General features: G+C 42.0%; 1 protein-coding gene and 1 long non-coding RNA gene across 10 annotated transcripts in view; one reads left to right on the forward strand and one right to left on the reverse strand.

Moving 5' to 3' along the window:
* The window catches only part of rapgef6 (Rap guanine nucleotide exchange factor (GEF) 6), a 125,317-nt gene that overhangs the window by 63,606 nt on the left and 42,983 nt on the right, over window positions 1-18,728 (reverse strand). For 5 of the 9 annotated variants that reach the window (XM_062406031.1, XM_062406029.1, XM_062406030.1 and 2 more), the window contains 2 exons: window positions 17,250-17,319; window positions 10,262-10,405 (listed from right to left, as the gene is read on the reverse strand). In XM_062406031.1, the coding sequence (XP_062262015.1) occupies window positions 10,262-10,405; window positions 17,250-17,319 (214 nt within the window). Of the gene's footprint in view, window positions 1-10,261; window positions 11,196-17,249; window positions 17,320-18,728 lie in introns of those variants that run through there. The other 4 variants (XM_062406026.1, XM_062406027.1, XM_062406024.1 and 1 more) reach the window with 1 other exon arrangement.
* Window positions 14,683-15,775, forward strand: LOC133969503 (uncharacterized). The gene is made up of 3 exons (XR_009924209.1): window positions 14,683-14,914; window positions 15,080-15,184; window positions 15,267-15,775. It is a non-coding gene; the product is annotated as an uncharacterized LOC133969503 (long non-coding RNA).

The raw sequence follows: 18,728 nt of genomic DNA on the forward strand, positions 1-18,728 counted from the left end.
ATTTGACGTACAAGAAAGATAAATCACTTTAATACAGTTATATGCTGCTGAGCAAAAATACTGGGAAGTCTGCAGCCGGATTCTCCGAGTGTCCCAGTTCACGCGTCAAATGAAGGATGTCCCCCAAGAAAGTTAGACTGATATAAAAGTATCTCCAAAATTGATTTTCAACCCATTTCAATGTGGACAATCCCATTCATCCCAATTCCTAATCTCAGTCAGCACTGATTTGGCGATTTCGAAATAAAACACATCTAATCAAGATGCTTAATGGGAATCACGATCCTTTGAGCTTGGAGCAAATGAGGCGGGAAAGTGGGAAGGAGAACGTGACCTGAAACAATGATTTATGTTTTCCTTTGTTTTAAATCATCAATAATTAGGAAATTTCTCTGGATACGCAAAACATTTATCTAAAAAAATAAGTCAAATCTCTACATTCCTTTTTCTATTTTTGGCGCTGTGGAGAGAAAGATGAGAGAGAGGAGGGAGGAAGTGAACGCAGATAAAAAAAAAAGAGATAACAGAAGCTGTCTGTTTATTTGAGAGGCGGATTTTCTTTTGGCAGAGGAAAGACGCCTGCAGCTCCTAAGACCAGACACTTCAGAGAGGGGAGGATCCTTCTCCCCCTCTCCATTTTCTCTCCATCTTATCCCCCCTTCTCATTCAGCTAAGACCCTTGCCCCCCCCCCCCACACTCTGTGTTTGTAAACCCTCTCTGTCCTTCATCCAATTTGCCTGAAATTAGCCTTAACATTATTTTCTGCTCTATCCATCTACAGTAGCCGCTCTGCTCCCATTTTTACTCTCAATCTGTTTGCTGCTGTGAACCAGGATCCCTTTTCTCTCCTCTGTGTGTGTGTGTATGTGAAACGATACGCACCTCCCGCCTAGGAATGACATCATCTTTTTACACTGCAGCCAATCGGAGGCAAGCACATGGAGCCCTGCCTTCAGAGGCGTGTTGTGTACACAAGAGAGACGGACGGATAGAAAGAAAGACAGGGATAGATGGATGGATGTTGGGATCGATAGGGAGATAGACTGAGCATGTGTGTGAATAATCCGTGACTGTAAACGTTATAAAATAGCACAACAAAAAATGTCAGTGTGTTGATCTAAGCGAAGAACAAAAAGACAGAATGTTCTGCAAAAATCATCTGAATTATAACATCTAATGAAACCTGGGTGACCACAAATGTCGCCATCTATAGGGACTGTGACAGTCTATAGATAAATAGAATAAATTGGCTCAGACAAACGAGACAGACTGAGACGAAAACAGACCAAAAAATATAAAAAGATTAAAAGATACAAAAAGACAAGGAGAGAGGGCACTAACATGCTGCCATTTTCTCCACACATCTGCTATGCAGTGGTCTAGAAGCCTATTTTACAATTTAAATGAGGACATAGTTCTTTGTAGAAGAACAATTTAACATGCTTTTTTGCATTTAGCATCTCTGAGAGCTGTTTACTGCAACACTGTGCATGTTGGTGTGGGACCTGTGTGCAAAACACGGAGCAGGATACACGTCATACAGGAAACGCTTCCTGGAACAGTCTGTCTGCGACTCTGCGAGTTTGTCAGCCTTTGCCAGGTTATGTCAGGTGAGCGTTTTACGGATGAGACGGGAAGAGAAGAGGTGACAGCCTAACAGGGAAACTTAAGAGCCAGAGAATCAAAGAGCAAGGATCACAGAATCAAAGATGAAGGAGAGAGATCAAACGCAAGGAAGCAAAGACGGGGGGGGGGGATTCGGAAAACATGACAAAGTTGGGCAGGTACCAAACGGCAGGAGAAGTGAGCTGTCGACTGGCAAGACGTCAGACTGGCTCACACATAACAAGCAATTTGCAGTAAATAGACATAGACAGAGCATCCTTAGCGCACGTGTGTGTTGCTGTGTGAGGCGTGGCATGGCTCAGGGATTTCTGAAGAGGGTCTTGTATCTCTTTTGTTAATTCAGCCGTGTTTGTGTGTGCGTGTGTCCTGCTCACAGCTAATCAGTTCTGCCAGGCTAATTAAAGCAAGTCAGATGACTGCAGCTGTAGCTGTGCCCTGTAGCGATCGAACACACCAACGTGTGCACACAGAGAAGTGCTGAGTGGGTAAAGCCATATATTTCGCTGCTGGGTGGCTGCAGCATTTTTTCATGGACGGCCTGACAGAGTCACTTTAACACCACAGCTAATGAGGGGAGATATGGTTCAGATATATTCATATGGCTTATTTGGGGAAGTACACATCTTTTTACAGCCTCTGGCGAGAGTGGAGTTTGGCAGCATCTTAACAAATACAGACAGCAAGTTGTTTTAGCCTCAGGTTTGTATATTTTGAAGGGCTACTACCCCAAATTAGTGTCATTACTGATTCTGTCATTTTTTTCTATTAACAGTCATTGCAATTTTCAAAGCCAAAATTTTAACGTTCACACACATTATTTTGTTTGACCAACAGGCCAAAATCAAGAATTACACAATCAGCAGAAATTCTCTTTTGAGAGGCTGCTTGTATGAGGGAGTTTTTCTTTAATGATTAGTCCAACAAAAATATTGCATAATTGCAAGATTTTCTGTTGATTGCTTTGTTTTGTAATTTATATTGACCAAGGAGCACCTGGTGGGACTTTTTTTTTTTTGTTTAAACATATGGTATCTCCAAGCAGACAATATCCTTTTTTAACTTATATATGTGAACTTTTGTTTGCTTCAAAAAGATCATGATCGAAAGTGAAACAACGTGTGCATGAGAATTATAATGTCACATGAGGGAGTTAAGTCCTCTGTAACAAATATTGAGTTGCCATTGTTCAAAGCCAAATGTAATCTGATGGTTTCCTGTGAACAGTCGCCGAGCACACAAAGAGCAGCGAGTACTGGTCACACAAAAGACAGAGAAAAACATACGTGCATGCAGACCACACAAAGAGACAACTACGTGAATGTGTTGACTGCAGGCATCTGATCATGTGTGTGTGTGTGTGTGTGTGTGTACACACTCAGCGTGTGTTTGTGTGAGACCATCTGAAGGACAGGACAGGAATTCCTGCCATTTAAACCGGCCCTTCCCTTTTCCGACTGGTCTCCAAAGAGAGAATCAGGCGAAAAAGGCTGGAGATGCACAAACATGAAACAGGCAAAGAAAGGAGGCTGAAAAGTCACAGAAAATAACTGCGAAGGTGAAGAAGATATGAATTCTGTATGTAGTCTTTTTACAATAACAATTTTTTAAACTGTCATAGTAAAATAGTTAGATATGTTTATGTTTATTTTCCTCCAAAATCCCTAAAAAACCTTGATAAAAAGTGTCTGACGTGACACATTCATGACAACGGAGTCTCTCACAGTCTTCCCCTCACAGCTCCCGGGAATACAGTGATTATATTACAGCAGGGATGAGAAGGTCATCATAAAGATAAAGAAAAAACACGGAGGGGCAAGGACTTGTAGAAACAGAAACACATCGGAAGCAAACAAGAGGAGACAGAGAGTCGGGAGGCGCGCATGCGAGGGACAGAAAAAAAAAAGTTAAGTGAGAGGAGCGGGCTAGTGGATGAAAAATTTAGACAAACAGAAGGAAGGGGGGCTGCAAAGGGGGGAAAGGTGCTACCAGCAGGATTTCGCAAGGTGAGGCAGAGGGAAGGGAGGAAATAGTATCATGGCATTGTCTTCAGGAAGTAGGTGGGGCCTATTTTGGTCCAAAACAATCATTTATTTTTACTGTGAAGAGAGTTTTTTTCGGATCTCCTGATTGGAGCCTCACAAGACGAACTGAAACTATCCATCAACCCAAAGTGGCTTTTTATGAAATCCACTGAGAAATTCAGGTGAATGAAGAAATCTGCTTGGATAGGATTGTAAAACCTGTGGGGTAATGAATTTGAGTTTCAGCGACTAGTATGATTTCCAAATCACGTTTTTGAGAAACAAGAATTCTAGAACCCGAAGTGTGAGTGTTACTCAAAGTGACAGTAAAACATAATGAAAGAATAGTATTTATCCATATGTCTCTACATATTTAACAGAAAAGGATCATATTTTAGGCGGCGCCTAAAAACTGGGGTAAGATGAAGGTCAGATAGAGGGAAAAGCAGAGAGGTAAGATAACAAGAGGATAAGGGACAGAAGAAAGAGGAGGATAGGGAGGAGGAGGAGGAGGAGAAGTAGTGAGGAATACAAAGAGGGAGTTCAACAAGGTTGTCATCTTAGTGCTGCTGATGTAATGCCTAAAATTAGCAGCAGCGACAGCCGCAGATAGTGGCACAGGTACAGTGAGCTGGCTGGTGTGCTGTACTCTTCACACACTCATGCACATGCACACTATAGAGTCTGCAGACTCCTCGTGCCTGTTTTTTTTAGAATGAAAAAGAGGATACGAATGAAATTGAGGAGCAGATTTCAAATGTGGCACGCAGACTGAGAGCTTTCTGCACGGACAATGAATGCAGCAGGAGTCCAGCATCAGGGCTGGAGAAACCACTGGGCGACTGAGGCCTGTGGGAGTTTGTCTGTTGGCCGTTTGAAGGCATCAGTCCAAGACTGAGCCAAGTGTTTTTAGCCTGAGTCACAATTGGAGGAAGTAAACAAGTCATTGATTTGCACATGATCGCTGTCGTAGAGCCAGCCAGTTGTTCGGATGAAAATCCTCGTGTTCCTTTTTGTTTTTTACCCCCTTGTTGCCATTTATATGATCCATTGTTTTTCTATTTATTGGTGAGTAAAGGATCAACAATTACGATGGAAAATGTTTCTATTCGTCAATGAACCACCTTTTGTCTGGGTCAACCTGCTTTACTTTAACATTTCAATACATTAAAAAAACAAAAAAGGCATTTAAATCATCCCTGAACTCCGTGGAGCTCTTACCAGTTTATCCTGAAGCCCTTTATTCCACCTCGGCCCCAGTCAGAGCAGGTTATAATAATCATAATAACAATAATGACTCCTGCTATTAAGCCTGGATCCATTCCATCCCTTCTTCACCTTCCAACCCCCCTACCTCCCTCTTTCTCCCGACTTCACCCCCCTTGACCCTACCTTCCCCTCACCCCACCCTTCCTGTCGCCCATGTAATTCCCCATCTGACCTTCCAACAACCTTCACCTTTCTACTCTGTACCTCCACACCCCTCCTCCTTGTTCTCCTGCTGCTACACTCCCACATATTTTTTTGTTCACCTGACAACCTCTGTTATCCTCCAGTCTTTTACATTCCCCCCCCGCCCCCCCTTACACCCTGCATCATTGGCCCTGCTTTAGGTGTAAGACGGTCCTAGATGCTACATTGGACAGTCATTTTTTCATCAATGCATGCTTCTATAAATCTACAAACTGATATTTACATGGTCATGGCCTTCCACAAGCTGTTTTAAATATAATCGTGCCAGTTTTCCAAGTAAAAAGATGGACTATGCTTTTCTGTCCCATGTCTTCCTGGCTCTCCTTCTCTCCCTGGGGCCCTGCTCGGTCGAGCAGTGGCAGAGCTGGCGCGAGGCCCTTGGGGCTTTGCTGGCCCCACCTGCATTTTGATGTAATGAGACCAGATGGGCTCAGGAATGGACTGGACGTATTAAAAGCAGCAAGGGGCTCTAAAATATAAACAACCCTGAATGTTTCAGCGGCGCACAAGTCAAGGGAAGATGAAGAGCAAGACAGACGTATATGAAAGTAAAACCTCCATGTTGTATGAATTAATTTTTTAAACACAGAGTGGAAAAGAGCAAAGAAAATGTGCGAGAGAACGAGACACACCCAAACACTGGGAAGTGTGATCACACGCAATGTACATCTGCAGCTTTACCGACACAGACTCTTGAAAACATGAACTCACACAGACACTAATGACAATGAAAGTGAAGCCAGGAATATTACGGGAATGTTAACAACTTCGCCATTTCACGATGCCAAGCAAAACTCAATAAAACCGACCAACACCACTGAGCTCATTCCAACACAATCAGCGCAGGAAATTTTCTCTGCAGACCGACTTCCACAGTGGCTGGAGCCCCGCGGGTTTCCCAGACGTGTCCAGTGTTTAACCAGCCTGTTTGGTTTAAAGGAGACTCGGGGCGAGCAGCAGTTTCACCAGGAAAGACTGAGAGACTCAGCAGCAACAAAGCAAGTGCATCTTCCAACCACCCCACACCGGTGACCTTCAAACCTGAGGGGAGGATGAAAGATGATCACTTTGTCATCACTCATCACAGCAGGTTGATATTATTATGACACAGCATTCGTATGAGTCACACCCGTGACTTGCCCACTGCATGATGGCCGCAACCTTAGACTTAACCTGATTGTGCACGGTGACGTTAGCGTAACTTGAGTAATGGCCGAGCATGACGAGCACAATCTGACAAAGATGATGGCAGCAAGGACACCACTGATATCAAGTCATCGCTAATGGAAAACAGAGAGTGGTATTATGTGAATTATGAGTATCCACTTTGCTCTGAGGTAGTGTTAGCTCATCATGACTACATCACAAGGTTTCCATATTTAGTTAAAATAACAGAAATAAACCTAAAAATTACATTTTTTAGAAAGTGTCCAAGCTAAAGTATTCAGAGTCTTTAAAGTGTATATGTGACTCATAAGATCTTCATTAGTTGCTTTCTTTACTAAAGCAGGTTTGCACCCTCAACCCTTGTATGTCTCAGGTTAGCCGGATCGAGGCAACACATGCGCAAGGGAAGGAAAACAAGAAGCAGACGTCAGACGACACAGGAAGTCAGCCAACCACAGACGTTGCAGGAGACGTGGGGTTTTCCGGCGTGTACCGACATTTTGGTTGCTTCGAAACAGAAGAGGATGCTGCTTCATGCCCTGCACGTTTCCAGACGCGAAAAAATCAAGCTGCTTCAACAAAGAGGGCATCACACACACAACAACAACAAAGGAACCATGACAAATATTCAAAACTAAATCAGCGAGGTGTGCAAACTTCTGTGTGTCTATATTCACATGGAGTGCAGTGTGATGACCATCTATTAAATGCAGCACACCTCGGATCACTGAAACAACATAGCATCACTATTTGCTGATATTATTCCAGAGAATTACAGTGTAGACTCTCCTGTGCAGATGGCTGAGCACGCGTCATGTTAAATTAATGATCCAGGGGTGCCGCGGTGCAGCCTGGCTGTAAAACCCTTCGAGCAGGTTTTCCCCTGCAAGGCAAATGAGGTGATGGGTTCATCCATCTACTACAGTATCTGCTCCCTGAGCGAGAGCGAGAGACGGTAATCCAGGGAGGCATCCGATGTCTTAATGAAGTGACTCTCTGTGTGCGTGCATTGCTCTGCATGTCTGTTTATGTGCAGTGTGGATAAATGGGTCTGTCCATGTGTGTTTGGTATGACCTGCGGGTCATTAGTGAATCCCAGTTGTATGTTATGGCAGTGAGAGGATGCACAGGATCTTTGGTCTATCGCCCTGCGAGAAGTGGAACCAGGTTTCTGGATCAATGAGAATCAATCTCGGGCAGAGTCAGGGCAGACTTATATATAAAAGGAAGGAAAAGAAAATAATAAAAGAAAAAATGATCTGATGACCGGCTGGAAAATCAAAAAAGAAATACATCCAGTCGGTCTTTACTCATTTTGATTTGTGGGTCAAAGCTGCATTGGCCTTGTCTTGTCTGTTCAACACACACACAACAGCCGTTATATCTTCTTCCTCTTTCTGCAACGATTCATAGCATCCAGAACTTCATTCACTCTGGAGCGAGCCATTAAAGAGGGAGAGAGACAGACACCAGACACCAGCACAGAACAGAGCAGTGATAATGGATTACTGATGTTATTATGTTTCAATAAGGCCGCCGAACAACATCCTCTGATCCACAGCCACAAAATCAGTTCTCTCTGACCATCTCAGTGTGTGTGTGTGTGTGTGAGAGAGAGAGAGAGATATACATTTACAATCTGTGCTACATGCATTATGTCATTAGAGATGGGCAACCCCCCAAAGATACAATAAAGGAATACAAATAATGTTTTTGTTTATGGCTTTTAAAGAGCATTTTGTTGCTGTAACCAGTTATTTGTCATGTTATGGTTTTAATTACAGAAAGAAAGGATCCCTTACATTGATGCGATGAGCAATCTAATCGTAATTAAATTACTTTTTAAAAGATTTATGGGAATATATATGTTTTTATCCAAACAACAGACAATACTTGAACAGTTTTGAAGGGATATATATCAAACAGTTCATAAATATAGCAAATGTATATGAATTGAACTAAAATCAGAAAAGTCTCATCAAAAAATACTACAAGGCAAATTTCATTGATGCAAAACTGTAGATTGAGAAAACACTTATTCTCGTTTATTCGTTAATATTTACTTGGTTGTACCTTTGTCTTCAATATTTCATAGTAAACTCATAGATTCAACTGTATACTTTTTTTAATTATGGGGAAACTGAATGTTGGTACTGTGCTTACAACCAGAGTTCAGCACGTGGTGAGAGAGAAATCATATCACAAAACATAATCACAACAAGTGGCATAGACAGTCCCATCCAAATTAGAGGGACAAACTGAAAATGAAGCCCTCAAGAACCGTCTCCAGGTTTAGACTTCAAAACTTAGTGATTTGTCCTCCATTTGTTAAATAGTCAGTTGTTGCTCTCATCATGCATCTGTTATTTCCAGTTTGCCCCCTTCCTGTCTGCCACCCACAGAGTCAGCAGTGTGTGTTGTCTGTTTGTGTCTGTGTGTGACTGTGTGTGGCAGCCTCAAAATGACCCGCTTTCCCCCACACTGCCTGTTTCTAAACAACAGGTGCCTGAACCAGCAGTGACTGATATACACACAATCACACAAAAATCGTCCAGAAAAAGCCTGATAGACGTGGAAAAATCCAGTAAGACAACTGGTGGCACAGCAGAGATAGACAATCTTGTGATGAAAGTTTGATTTTGTGCTTCCTCCTATCTGATTGTTGACATAATCCCGAGGACGAGACGCAGGCAAAAACTTGAAATGGAAAGAAAGACCGAGAGACACAGTCATAATTGGACGCTGAAAACTTTGTGTGTGTGTGTGTGTGTGTGTGTGTGTGTGTGTGTAGAGAGTGACACTGTAAAATGCCAGCATAGACTTCTAATTTCTATTCTGATTTATTAAAGTGAAAGTGAGACTGTCGAGGGCTCCAATCAGTCACCTAACAATGACTAGAGCAAAGTTTTCTTTCATTCGTCCTGCTGTCCCTTCTTGCTACATTTGAACGCAGGACTATATTAATTCTCTGCATTTCCATGGCATTTGCTCTGCTCCACTTGTTTTTCTGCCTGCGTCTACGGAGCACTGCTGCGCTAGCACAACGGAGTGGTTGGCCTTTTCATAATAAATGCAGTCGTTGAGAAGAATGTGGTGGGATTCGGCAACGCTGAGGGCTAGAAATGTAATTTACAAAAGAGGAACAATCACCAGGAGACTCCGGAGTCAGGTAGGGCTGGCAGAGGACACTTTAAACCCCCCCACTAAGCCCCTTTGCAACACCCAAGGGAGCGTAGCATGAGCCGGGGAAAGTGTCTGTGTGAGCGAGGTGCTGAAGTTTGTGTGTGTGAGTGAGTTTGAGTGTGTGTGCGTGTTTGTGTGAGTGTGCTAGAACCAAAGCGTGGCTCATAGTGATTAGTAACTGTAACTGACACACGGCTGGCCCAGTGATCCTATCAGAGGGAGTGGAAACTCGACCTCACACAAAACGACACACACACAAACTCAGTTTTGATACTTTCCTCACTCAGACTTTCTTTTGAGAAATCCCACAGAATCAAGTTGTCTCACGAGAGACAGAGATTGAGTCTCCCTACAATTATACCTTCATATTATTTTTAAAATGTAGGTGACATTGTAATATTTTCTGCATTGAAACGCTCTATGAAAAAGGCAGCAGTGCTTTCTCAACCTTTTCCTCATATATTTAATTAAACAGAAAATAAACACCTTAAATAGATGTTGCACTAAATATCATAGAAAGGAGGAGGATTTGACAAATAGAAGTTTAGGACACTTTCCAACTAATGTCATCAGCCTCTGTTAAGACTGAAAGCATTCAATAGTCAGAAGAAGAGCATGCATGTTCAGTAAAAGAAATCACATGTTCAGGGGGAAGCTCTATGGAAGCCTTGTTCCACAATAATCAATTCATGTTGAGGCGCCAATTTCCCTGAACAACTGCTTTCAATATGTAAATACAACAGAGGGTTAGCTTTAGCCTCTGCTGTTCGTGATGGTCTCATACTCTTACCGTGTTGTAGCTGGCCGGCTCTTGGCCGTCAGTGATGAGTTCCCTCTCTCCCCGGGGGTTGACCCTCCTGAAGCGGCGTCTGGACCTCCGCTGGGACCCCTCTCTCTGCAGTAAACTGTCGTCCCCCTCACTGCCGTTATCCACCTGCAATACAGAGTCGACAGCTTCCTCAGAATTGCAGCTTCGGAGGAATTCGCAGCCACAAGCGTCGGGTGTGTGTGGACAGCTGGAGGACCGACCCTCACAGTTTGACACCTCAGAGCAGGGCTCGGAGTTGCTGCGTTTTACTAATTCAGACTTTTGGATATTAGGAACCAAGTTCAGATTTGTACATTCCAAGTTCTGGGTCTCAGTTTCGGATTTCTGTCTCTTATAATCCAAATTCTGTGTCTTTGTTTCTGAGTTCTTCAAGTCTAAGCTGTGATCCTTGAAAGCGTTCCCTTCCTTTTTCTGAGTTTCGGCTTCATGCTCTGGACCTTCTGATAACTTGCCCGGCTCTTCCACAGGCTCCTGGTTGAACATCCAATTCTTCCATAACAAAGAGAGCCGGTGCCAGCGGAGCACATTCATCCTGAGGCAGAGACGGCACTAGAGCAACACATAAAAGCAGGAAATACCACAAGGCTGGAGGAAAAAAACTGAGAGGAAACGCGCTGAAAACAAGTGCTTGGTCCAAATGTTAAAAAAAGGTCCAAAATCCTGAGGGATGGCGAAACAATTACATCCCGTGGGGCAAGAATCCAGAAAAACTAAGAAAATAACTGAATTAATCGAGCAAACAAATGGGGACCAACATTGAGAGGGAAAAACGATGGTTTCTTCTCCGTCTTTGTCTCCGATTTGACAAGAGTTGTCTCCCTCTGAGGACTGGACAGTTCAAGACGGAGTTCAGCTGCACAACACGTTGCATACTCGCAGAGTTATTCACATGATTGCCCGCTATTTCTCTCTCGCTGTCTGACACGCGCTCACAGAGCATACACTGAGCCCACGGTTTCCTGGAGGAAATCGTAAATACACAAATATCCTCACAAGGCAGAGAAGAAAAAAAAAAGCACAGCACACAGATTCCAGCCATACAATTCATTCCCCGTAGTTATTTTGTTTTGTTACGCTCCGTTGTTGAAGGAGGAATTTGTTTTCTTTCCTCATTGCATAATGTTAAGAGAGTCAATGGTCTTATTGTGAAGATAATGACGATACCTTAAAAAATGTAAACATGTTACACAACTATTCTTTGTTATTAAAAGTGTTTTATTGGTTTTACTAAGATATAAATATGTTTTATTCTGCTTTAAACCGTCATATTCTCTTATGTATAGTATTTTAATTCTGAGGAATGTTGCATCAATAATATTTTATATAGACAATATATAAAGGTTGCAATTCTTGAATCGACTGACTCTTTTTTTGCTTTTTTAGCTTCCCCCCCTATGAACTAACAATGTGATAATGTGCATCGCGCCAGACCCTTCACAACCTCTGCTTAATGAATTTGAAAATTTTGCCTTTAAAACCCAAAGCAAAGAAAACCCTTTGAAGTAACTCATCATCCCCATCTTCTGTCATCCTACAGAGGGATTTTTTACGTATTTATTTATGTATGAACTGTCTTTTTTATGTGCTTTTGTTCTTTATAACTCATCTTATTACACCATGTGTCGTGCTTTGAAGCCAAAGACAAAGTAGACAGTAAAGATGAATAAAGATTGTATGAAAGCATGAGATTCCATCAACACCCTGAAGGCCAAGAGCTAAAAAATGTTTATTTCTCTCTGCTTCTGCGGTTTATCAATATATCTCTCTATCTATCTATTAAAGAGTGATAAACAGTACTTATTTGTTAGTGGTGTACTCAACAGCCTGACACTACAAAAGACAACAAACTGTCTAAGTTGGCACTCAACAGCCGCAATGGGTCCGTACGGAGAAACGACCTTGTGTGAGGGAGTTCTGCTGTAATATATTGAACAATTACTACATTGTGGGTAGTCTCGCTGCAATGGACTCTGAAACAACTGCATGAGGGACATTGCAGCTATAAAACACCAAATAACAGTTGTAAAAGGGGCCGGTATTGGTATCGATTTGTCCGTCCTCGCTGGAAAAAGTGTCATCTTGCTTCCTTTTAATGAGCCTCATGAGACCGACAGCCTGAAGGTAACACACAGGAAGTTCTTGCGGGGGAAAGGTTGTGAATGTATCAGACCTTCATGTCTATCCTGTGACCATGTAACTGCCTATGTGTCTCTCTGGCAGCCTGACTGGATATAACCCCCTCTCAACCCGTGACCACCAGTTCTCTTGTCCTCTTGCATTTATGTAATTAACTGATTGTATGAATGGAAATCAGGTTCCAGTTGGGAATGAATACCAAATGTTCTGAACCTTTTGGCCTGATCGCCTCAGGGCGGAAGTCGTCGAGATTTCAAATTGGCAAAGAATTTCGTCAAACTTTTAACACAAAGGAGTCATGGGGGGGAGTCAAATTGTCCAAAGCGTGGCTTAATTTCACAAATTGAAAGGACAATAGTGCCAGTTCTTATGTCAGTAAAATGGTAATTTTATGTTAGGCTGATGTAAGGATAGGCAGAAACGAGATCCCAGCAATTTGCTGAAACATCTTAAATTCTGGGAATGCCATGTTTTTTTCCCAACTAAGCACTATGTGCTTTACTTAGGGTAAATATCAGAATGGGCTTATTAAGTGTTTGTATACACACAAGGATTTTGAGTCCAGTTTAACATTGGGAGTATTGTTAAACTGGACTCAAAATCCCAGTGTGTATACAAATATATGCTTCTACTTGAACATATAGAAATACCAGTTTGGAAAAACAATAACTGAACCAATAAATTAAAAAAAAATGATACAAGAAGAATAATTGAACAGGAATGGTGGATGGTCAAGACTGTACTGGCATGTGAAAGGAAAACCCTTGCAACACGGCCAGTATAGTAGCAAGGTGACTGGTATATTCTATATTATAATGACAATGTCACATACCTCAACCGAGGCCCAACAGTCACATTTATAAAGCCATATTTAAATTCACTAGATCCAGTTGTCAAAAGACAAACACAGATGAAAACCCAACCTTCTTGATTTAGTAAATAACATTAGTAACACATAGAAAGTCTTTACATATCTTGTTCTGTTACTAAGACAATGAAAACTACTTTGTAGGCTTTTTGTTTCAATGCACACACTCGACAGATCAGGAATCGTGGAATTGTTAAAGGATCGGCCAAATAAGAAAAAGTTTCCTTAGTCCATCTAAATGTGCTTGTGTGACTAACTCCTCGTCTATTTATCAGTCATTTAACATTCCTCTTTGTATATCTGATGGTTTGTCTGCAGGCCTGCATCAGCTCAGTCTGCTGACTTCCTTTTTTTTTTTCTCTATTCATTCATTTCTCACTCCCCTTTTCCCACTATCCCTACACTCCCCTCCATTCCCACCACACACAACCCCGCCCTGTCCGTCTATGAATGTCAATCCTGTCCATCCTGTGACCAGAGTCATGACGACAGCCACGGATCACACTCCCTCCACTATTCCCAAGGCCCTGATCAGCTGATTGGCTGCAATGCAGTGCGGCTCGACCACAGTCCCTCTGCTCTTGTGTGTCTGTGCTTTCCCTTGAAGAGTGTGTATGTGCACACGTGAAAGCTTCTCGTCATTTTGTGTGTTTTTCGTCCTTTGGGAAAAAACATGCCTCTGTTTTGTTTGTCTTTTTCTAACTTATATCCGTCCAAGTTGACAATTGTTTTCTGTTTTCTCCATGGAGAGTTTTGCTCAGTGATACCTGACGATCACATGCTTCCACCAGCATCTAATCAGATTAATATTAATCATGTAATCACTCCTCAGCTAAAATTATGAGCATGTGAATCCCATTATTTTGAACTGGCATGCCTTCACATTTAAGTTCAAATCACCTTGCACACATACTGATGTTATTTAATAAAACAATATCTCAAGAGAAATAAAACTTATTTGGAAGGGGTGAAAAGAACTGCAACAATAGTTTTCATTATGGATTTCAGTGCAAAACAAGTTACATTCGGCCCAGAATTACATATTGTGTGTTCTGTCTGTCCACCAGTATAAAACCTGCACTAAAACTAATCTTGCTAAGTTAGCTAATGTTAAGTAGACACTTTTGAGACACGATCATATGTGAAGAAACCTCACGTTCTCCGATAAAGCCTGAATGCGCATACATGTGCGCATGATGGCTGCGTCACGTATCCTACCTCCATTTGGAACTTCGCTTTTCCACGTCCTCGGAAATTAAAGCTACGCAGACGCCGAATGCCATATGCACTTGACCGGAAGGGGCAGGTGTATGTGACCGGAAGTAGGTGTATGTGACCGCCGGGTCGCGGCTAAATGGGCTAAAAGAGCAGTGACAACAACGGCGGAAAGTTTTTTAAGACAAGCTTATTAACTAAGTCCACGATTAACCGCTGACACATACACAGATTAGTAAGAGGAAACAAGTCCGGGACCGTTAGGACCGTTACGTCCTTGCACCGCGGGGAATGTTTGAAAAATTGAGCGGGGACGGTGCGACGGCGTGTTTTGTCCAACGATCATCAGACGCCTCAGCGGTTTCACTGAGACCAATCCTTCACAAAATAATACGGTAAGTGTCTCCCTGTCGAAAACGTAGCAAAGATATCATCACAATATTTAATATGTAAACGCCAGCGACAACTTTTAGGAGAAGGTTAGGAGCTGAAATGGTACACGTGTCAGATATCTACATTCACATTGCGGGCATGGTGTAAACTTGAAACTGTGGTTCTAGATGTTAAAAGAAGAGGACCTCGGCAGCCCTTCACCGAGCCAGAAAACCTCCGGTCCAAATAAAGCCCAGGAGATGGATGCCAATGACACTACCCCCCCTCCAGAGGTGAGCAGACATCAGAGAAGAGACGCGTTTAGGGCAGATTACATACAGCAGCTTTGGAAATGACATCAACGTGTTCCTTCAGGTGGCTGCTTCCACCTGATTCAGAGGCTGACGAAGGGAATGATCCAGCGTATATAACGTTATGAATAGACACATCGGCACTATACTAATAAGAACAATATAATGTTTGTGTTTCTGCATTTTACCCATATTGCACTCGGGTTTGTTCTGCCTTTCCATTTTCCAGAAGCTTCCTTGACTCGAAGTCAGATCCAGCAGATGCAGCATTTCAACAGTTGCATATTGACAGTGCTCCTTAGATTGTTGCTTGCTTTTAAGTCCAAAAGGGAGACACTAGTGTTGTTGTTATTGTTTATGTTGTTGACCAATCATACTGTTAATAATGCAAATGTATTTTTGTTCTCCCACCTGAACTACTGAATGTTTATTGAATGTGTATTTATTATCAGTAACGGTGCTCGTTTCAGGTCACAAGTATAAAGTCAAGCACTTTTGTTTCTCGGGTGATGAACTGCATGTTTATTGAACTGTACTGTCCCTGTAATGTTTACAGTAACTCAAATAAAAATATAAGAGATGTATTGCAGCATCAGGCTTTTTTCATTTTAACCAGTGTCCAGAAAAGATCCTGGATCCAATGTGTACAAAGTAATTACAAATACGGCGATACTAATCAAGTCAATTAGGCAAGTATGTGAAAACTACATTCATGACACAGCTGGTTAACAGAAAGTACATCTCCAGCTTAAGGCTCCGATCAGCTGATGTATTTGACCAGTTCCTCCGTCACCACCAACATCTATTTCTACTCCTCAAGGAGGACACACAGATAATGCTTTACTATGGATACTGATATGTTTGATCACAATGATTTAGTTCCCTCAGCAAAAACATGTTTCCTGAGGCAACTGCGTCAACTGAGCTGGTTTTCCTAGAATGAACAGCGTCACATTTACACAATCCTACCTGGAAGATCATCACTAGCACCACTCTCTTTGTCTGTTTCACAGAAAGGACCCACAGGGGCAGTTTTAGGAATGAGTGTGTTGTTGAAAGGTTGCCTCACTATTATAACCTTTTTTCATCATGGGGTAAATGATGTTGTAATGTCCCTGAAACTGTTGGGGTGGCGTTTTCAGCCTCCACTGCTGTTGACTGGTCAAACACAAACCTCACGGCTGTGACAATGTGAGTACACACGCATAACATTACTGGAAGTTCAGCATTGATGTTTAAGCCAAAGAATTTCATCGAGTCATGACAGTGACATTCATTCTGTGTCACAGTCACAGTCCTTTAGACATGATGGTCATGCAATGAGCACAGAAGACTGTTGGTTCCTGAGTTTTAATGCAGCAGATTTCGGTTTCCTGGGTCTCTTTGATCCAAGGGTGTCATTGGTTGATGAGGAAAGTGACACTCATCTAATTTGACCATGCAAATTTCATGTACATAGAATGATGGATGTGACATGACACAGTAGGTGGCGCTATTACTGAGTGTTGGTATGTTTCTTCTTGAGCAACAAGCTCACGTCACCTTGTCACAGAATTATTTATTACAGTGGTGGTTCGCTCCAAGCACAGCTCATTCTCGGAAAACTATATTCTGGCAGATTTATAGTCTGGTTAAAATGCTTTATAAATAAAAAGTATATTAAACTTTACAGTATTTTATTTTCTAAATCCCCCTAGCCAGAATATTGCCAACATAAGTAAAATTATTTTGCTAGAAATTCCCAGGCTGCCAAGGACGTTCATTTAAATATGAATTTGAGGATAGAGACGCGAAGCACATGGAGTGAAAGAGAGGGGGCACAGACTGAAAGGCCAGAGATGAGGGAGACACAGAAGAAGAGAGATGAAAGAAAGAGGAGAAAAGGGATGAACAGGAGCAGAGCAGAGGGGAGAAAAAGATCTAGCACAGACATCAAATGAAGACGGATGAAATGAATAAAATCAAAAGGGAGAGGTAGAAGAGGTGGGAGGATTAAAAGGGAGGTGATTGGGAAGGAGACAAAGAGAGAGAGAGTGTTTCTACTCACCACAATCATTTCTGACGGCTCCAAAGTGATGCATTCACAGCCTCGTCTGCCGCCCAGCTGCTTGCCAAAACTGTAGAGAACACACACAAAAACACACATAGAATAAGTGTTAAATCAGACACAACAGGCCCTGTACGTTAAGAAATAAGAGACAGTGCAGACGGACGCTGTCAGTCACAGTCGCACGCCCCCCCAAAGATGAACACCAACATTTACACGCTATTGAGTTAATTTAACTACATACATCCAAATCAAAAGTGAGATGTTGAATATGAAATACATCAAATGATATGTAACATGTTTAGTGTTGTTTGAACAAATAGGTAACTGAGTTCTTGATGTAAATATCAAGCTGGCAGTCGACTTTTCCTCCTCACACGTGACAAAAACAATTACTGAGAATGAATATGAGGTAAAACAGATGCCGAATACCCTGTGTTATATATCGTTAATACTTATTTTGAGTATATTTAACTTTGATCCTTCAGACCAGAACATTCTCAGGTTAATACCTTAGTTGGTACCACGAGACCTGCGTCTGTTATCAGTCGTGAACCCAATAAAAATAAATTCAACAAATATCCTTTTAAAACTGACATCCTCGCAAATTAAAGGGGCAATCGCTTTAATAGCCGTTGCAGATAACACATTTTTAAAGTGCCCTCAAGAGACGCTTTTGTAAAAGTAATTCTTACAATATTTCATGCAGGAGTTTAAATGTTTAGCACCATATTATACAATATATCATACTTTATATATGTATAGTCCTGTGAGGCTGAGTGAGAGATATTGGGTCTATTGGCAAGAGAAGAGAGGATAACCGAATGCAACAGAAACCGAATACTGAGCTTCGGCATAGAACAGCCTCTGTAGGTAGTAGAGCAGAGCAGCTGGTCCAGTAGTTTGTGGTGAAGGTCTAACCACTGCAAGACTGTGGATCAATAAGGCTTTGTGGTTGACACCTCAACATGACTCTATAGAGTCCACAGAGACCAGAAACAAGTATCACTACTCAACCAACTGTGATGGCCATGAGTTAATGTAAATTCCTTTCAGTTAAAGGTGCTAAAGTTATCTTTTCCACCAAACATGGTGTCTTTCTTCAGTCTTTGTTTCATTTATAAGAAAAGAGGTTACAATTGGTCCTTCGAATATTATTCAAGACTGGAATCTTCAGTGACCGGACAACAACGAGCTGTTCCGACCAGGCCAAGGCTAGTTGGTTAGCAAGCGATATATACTGTAGATATTTAGAGCATTGCTTCCGACTGCTTCCGGGATCTGACATTTTTTGAGATGGGCTATATTTGAGAATTCAAACGTCCATGACATCTTCAAGCAAAATGTCAAGATTATGTCAGAGTAAGGTCATTTTCTGGAAATTTCACAGGGAGCAAACTGTTCATGTTGAAGGCGTTTCTAACACGATGGACGCAAAACCCGAAGAATACAAATATCTCAGGATGAAGAAGAGGTGTC

The sequence above is a fragment of the Platichthys flesus genome, chromosome 15 (genome assembly GCF_949316205.1).
Source record: "Platichthys flesus chromosome 15, fPlaFle2.1, whole genome shotgun sequence".
NCBI classification, from domain to species: Eukaryota; Metazoa; Chordata; class Actinopteri; order Pleuronectiformes; family Pleuronectidae; genus Platichthys; species Platichthys flesus.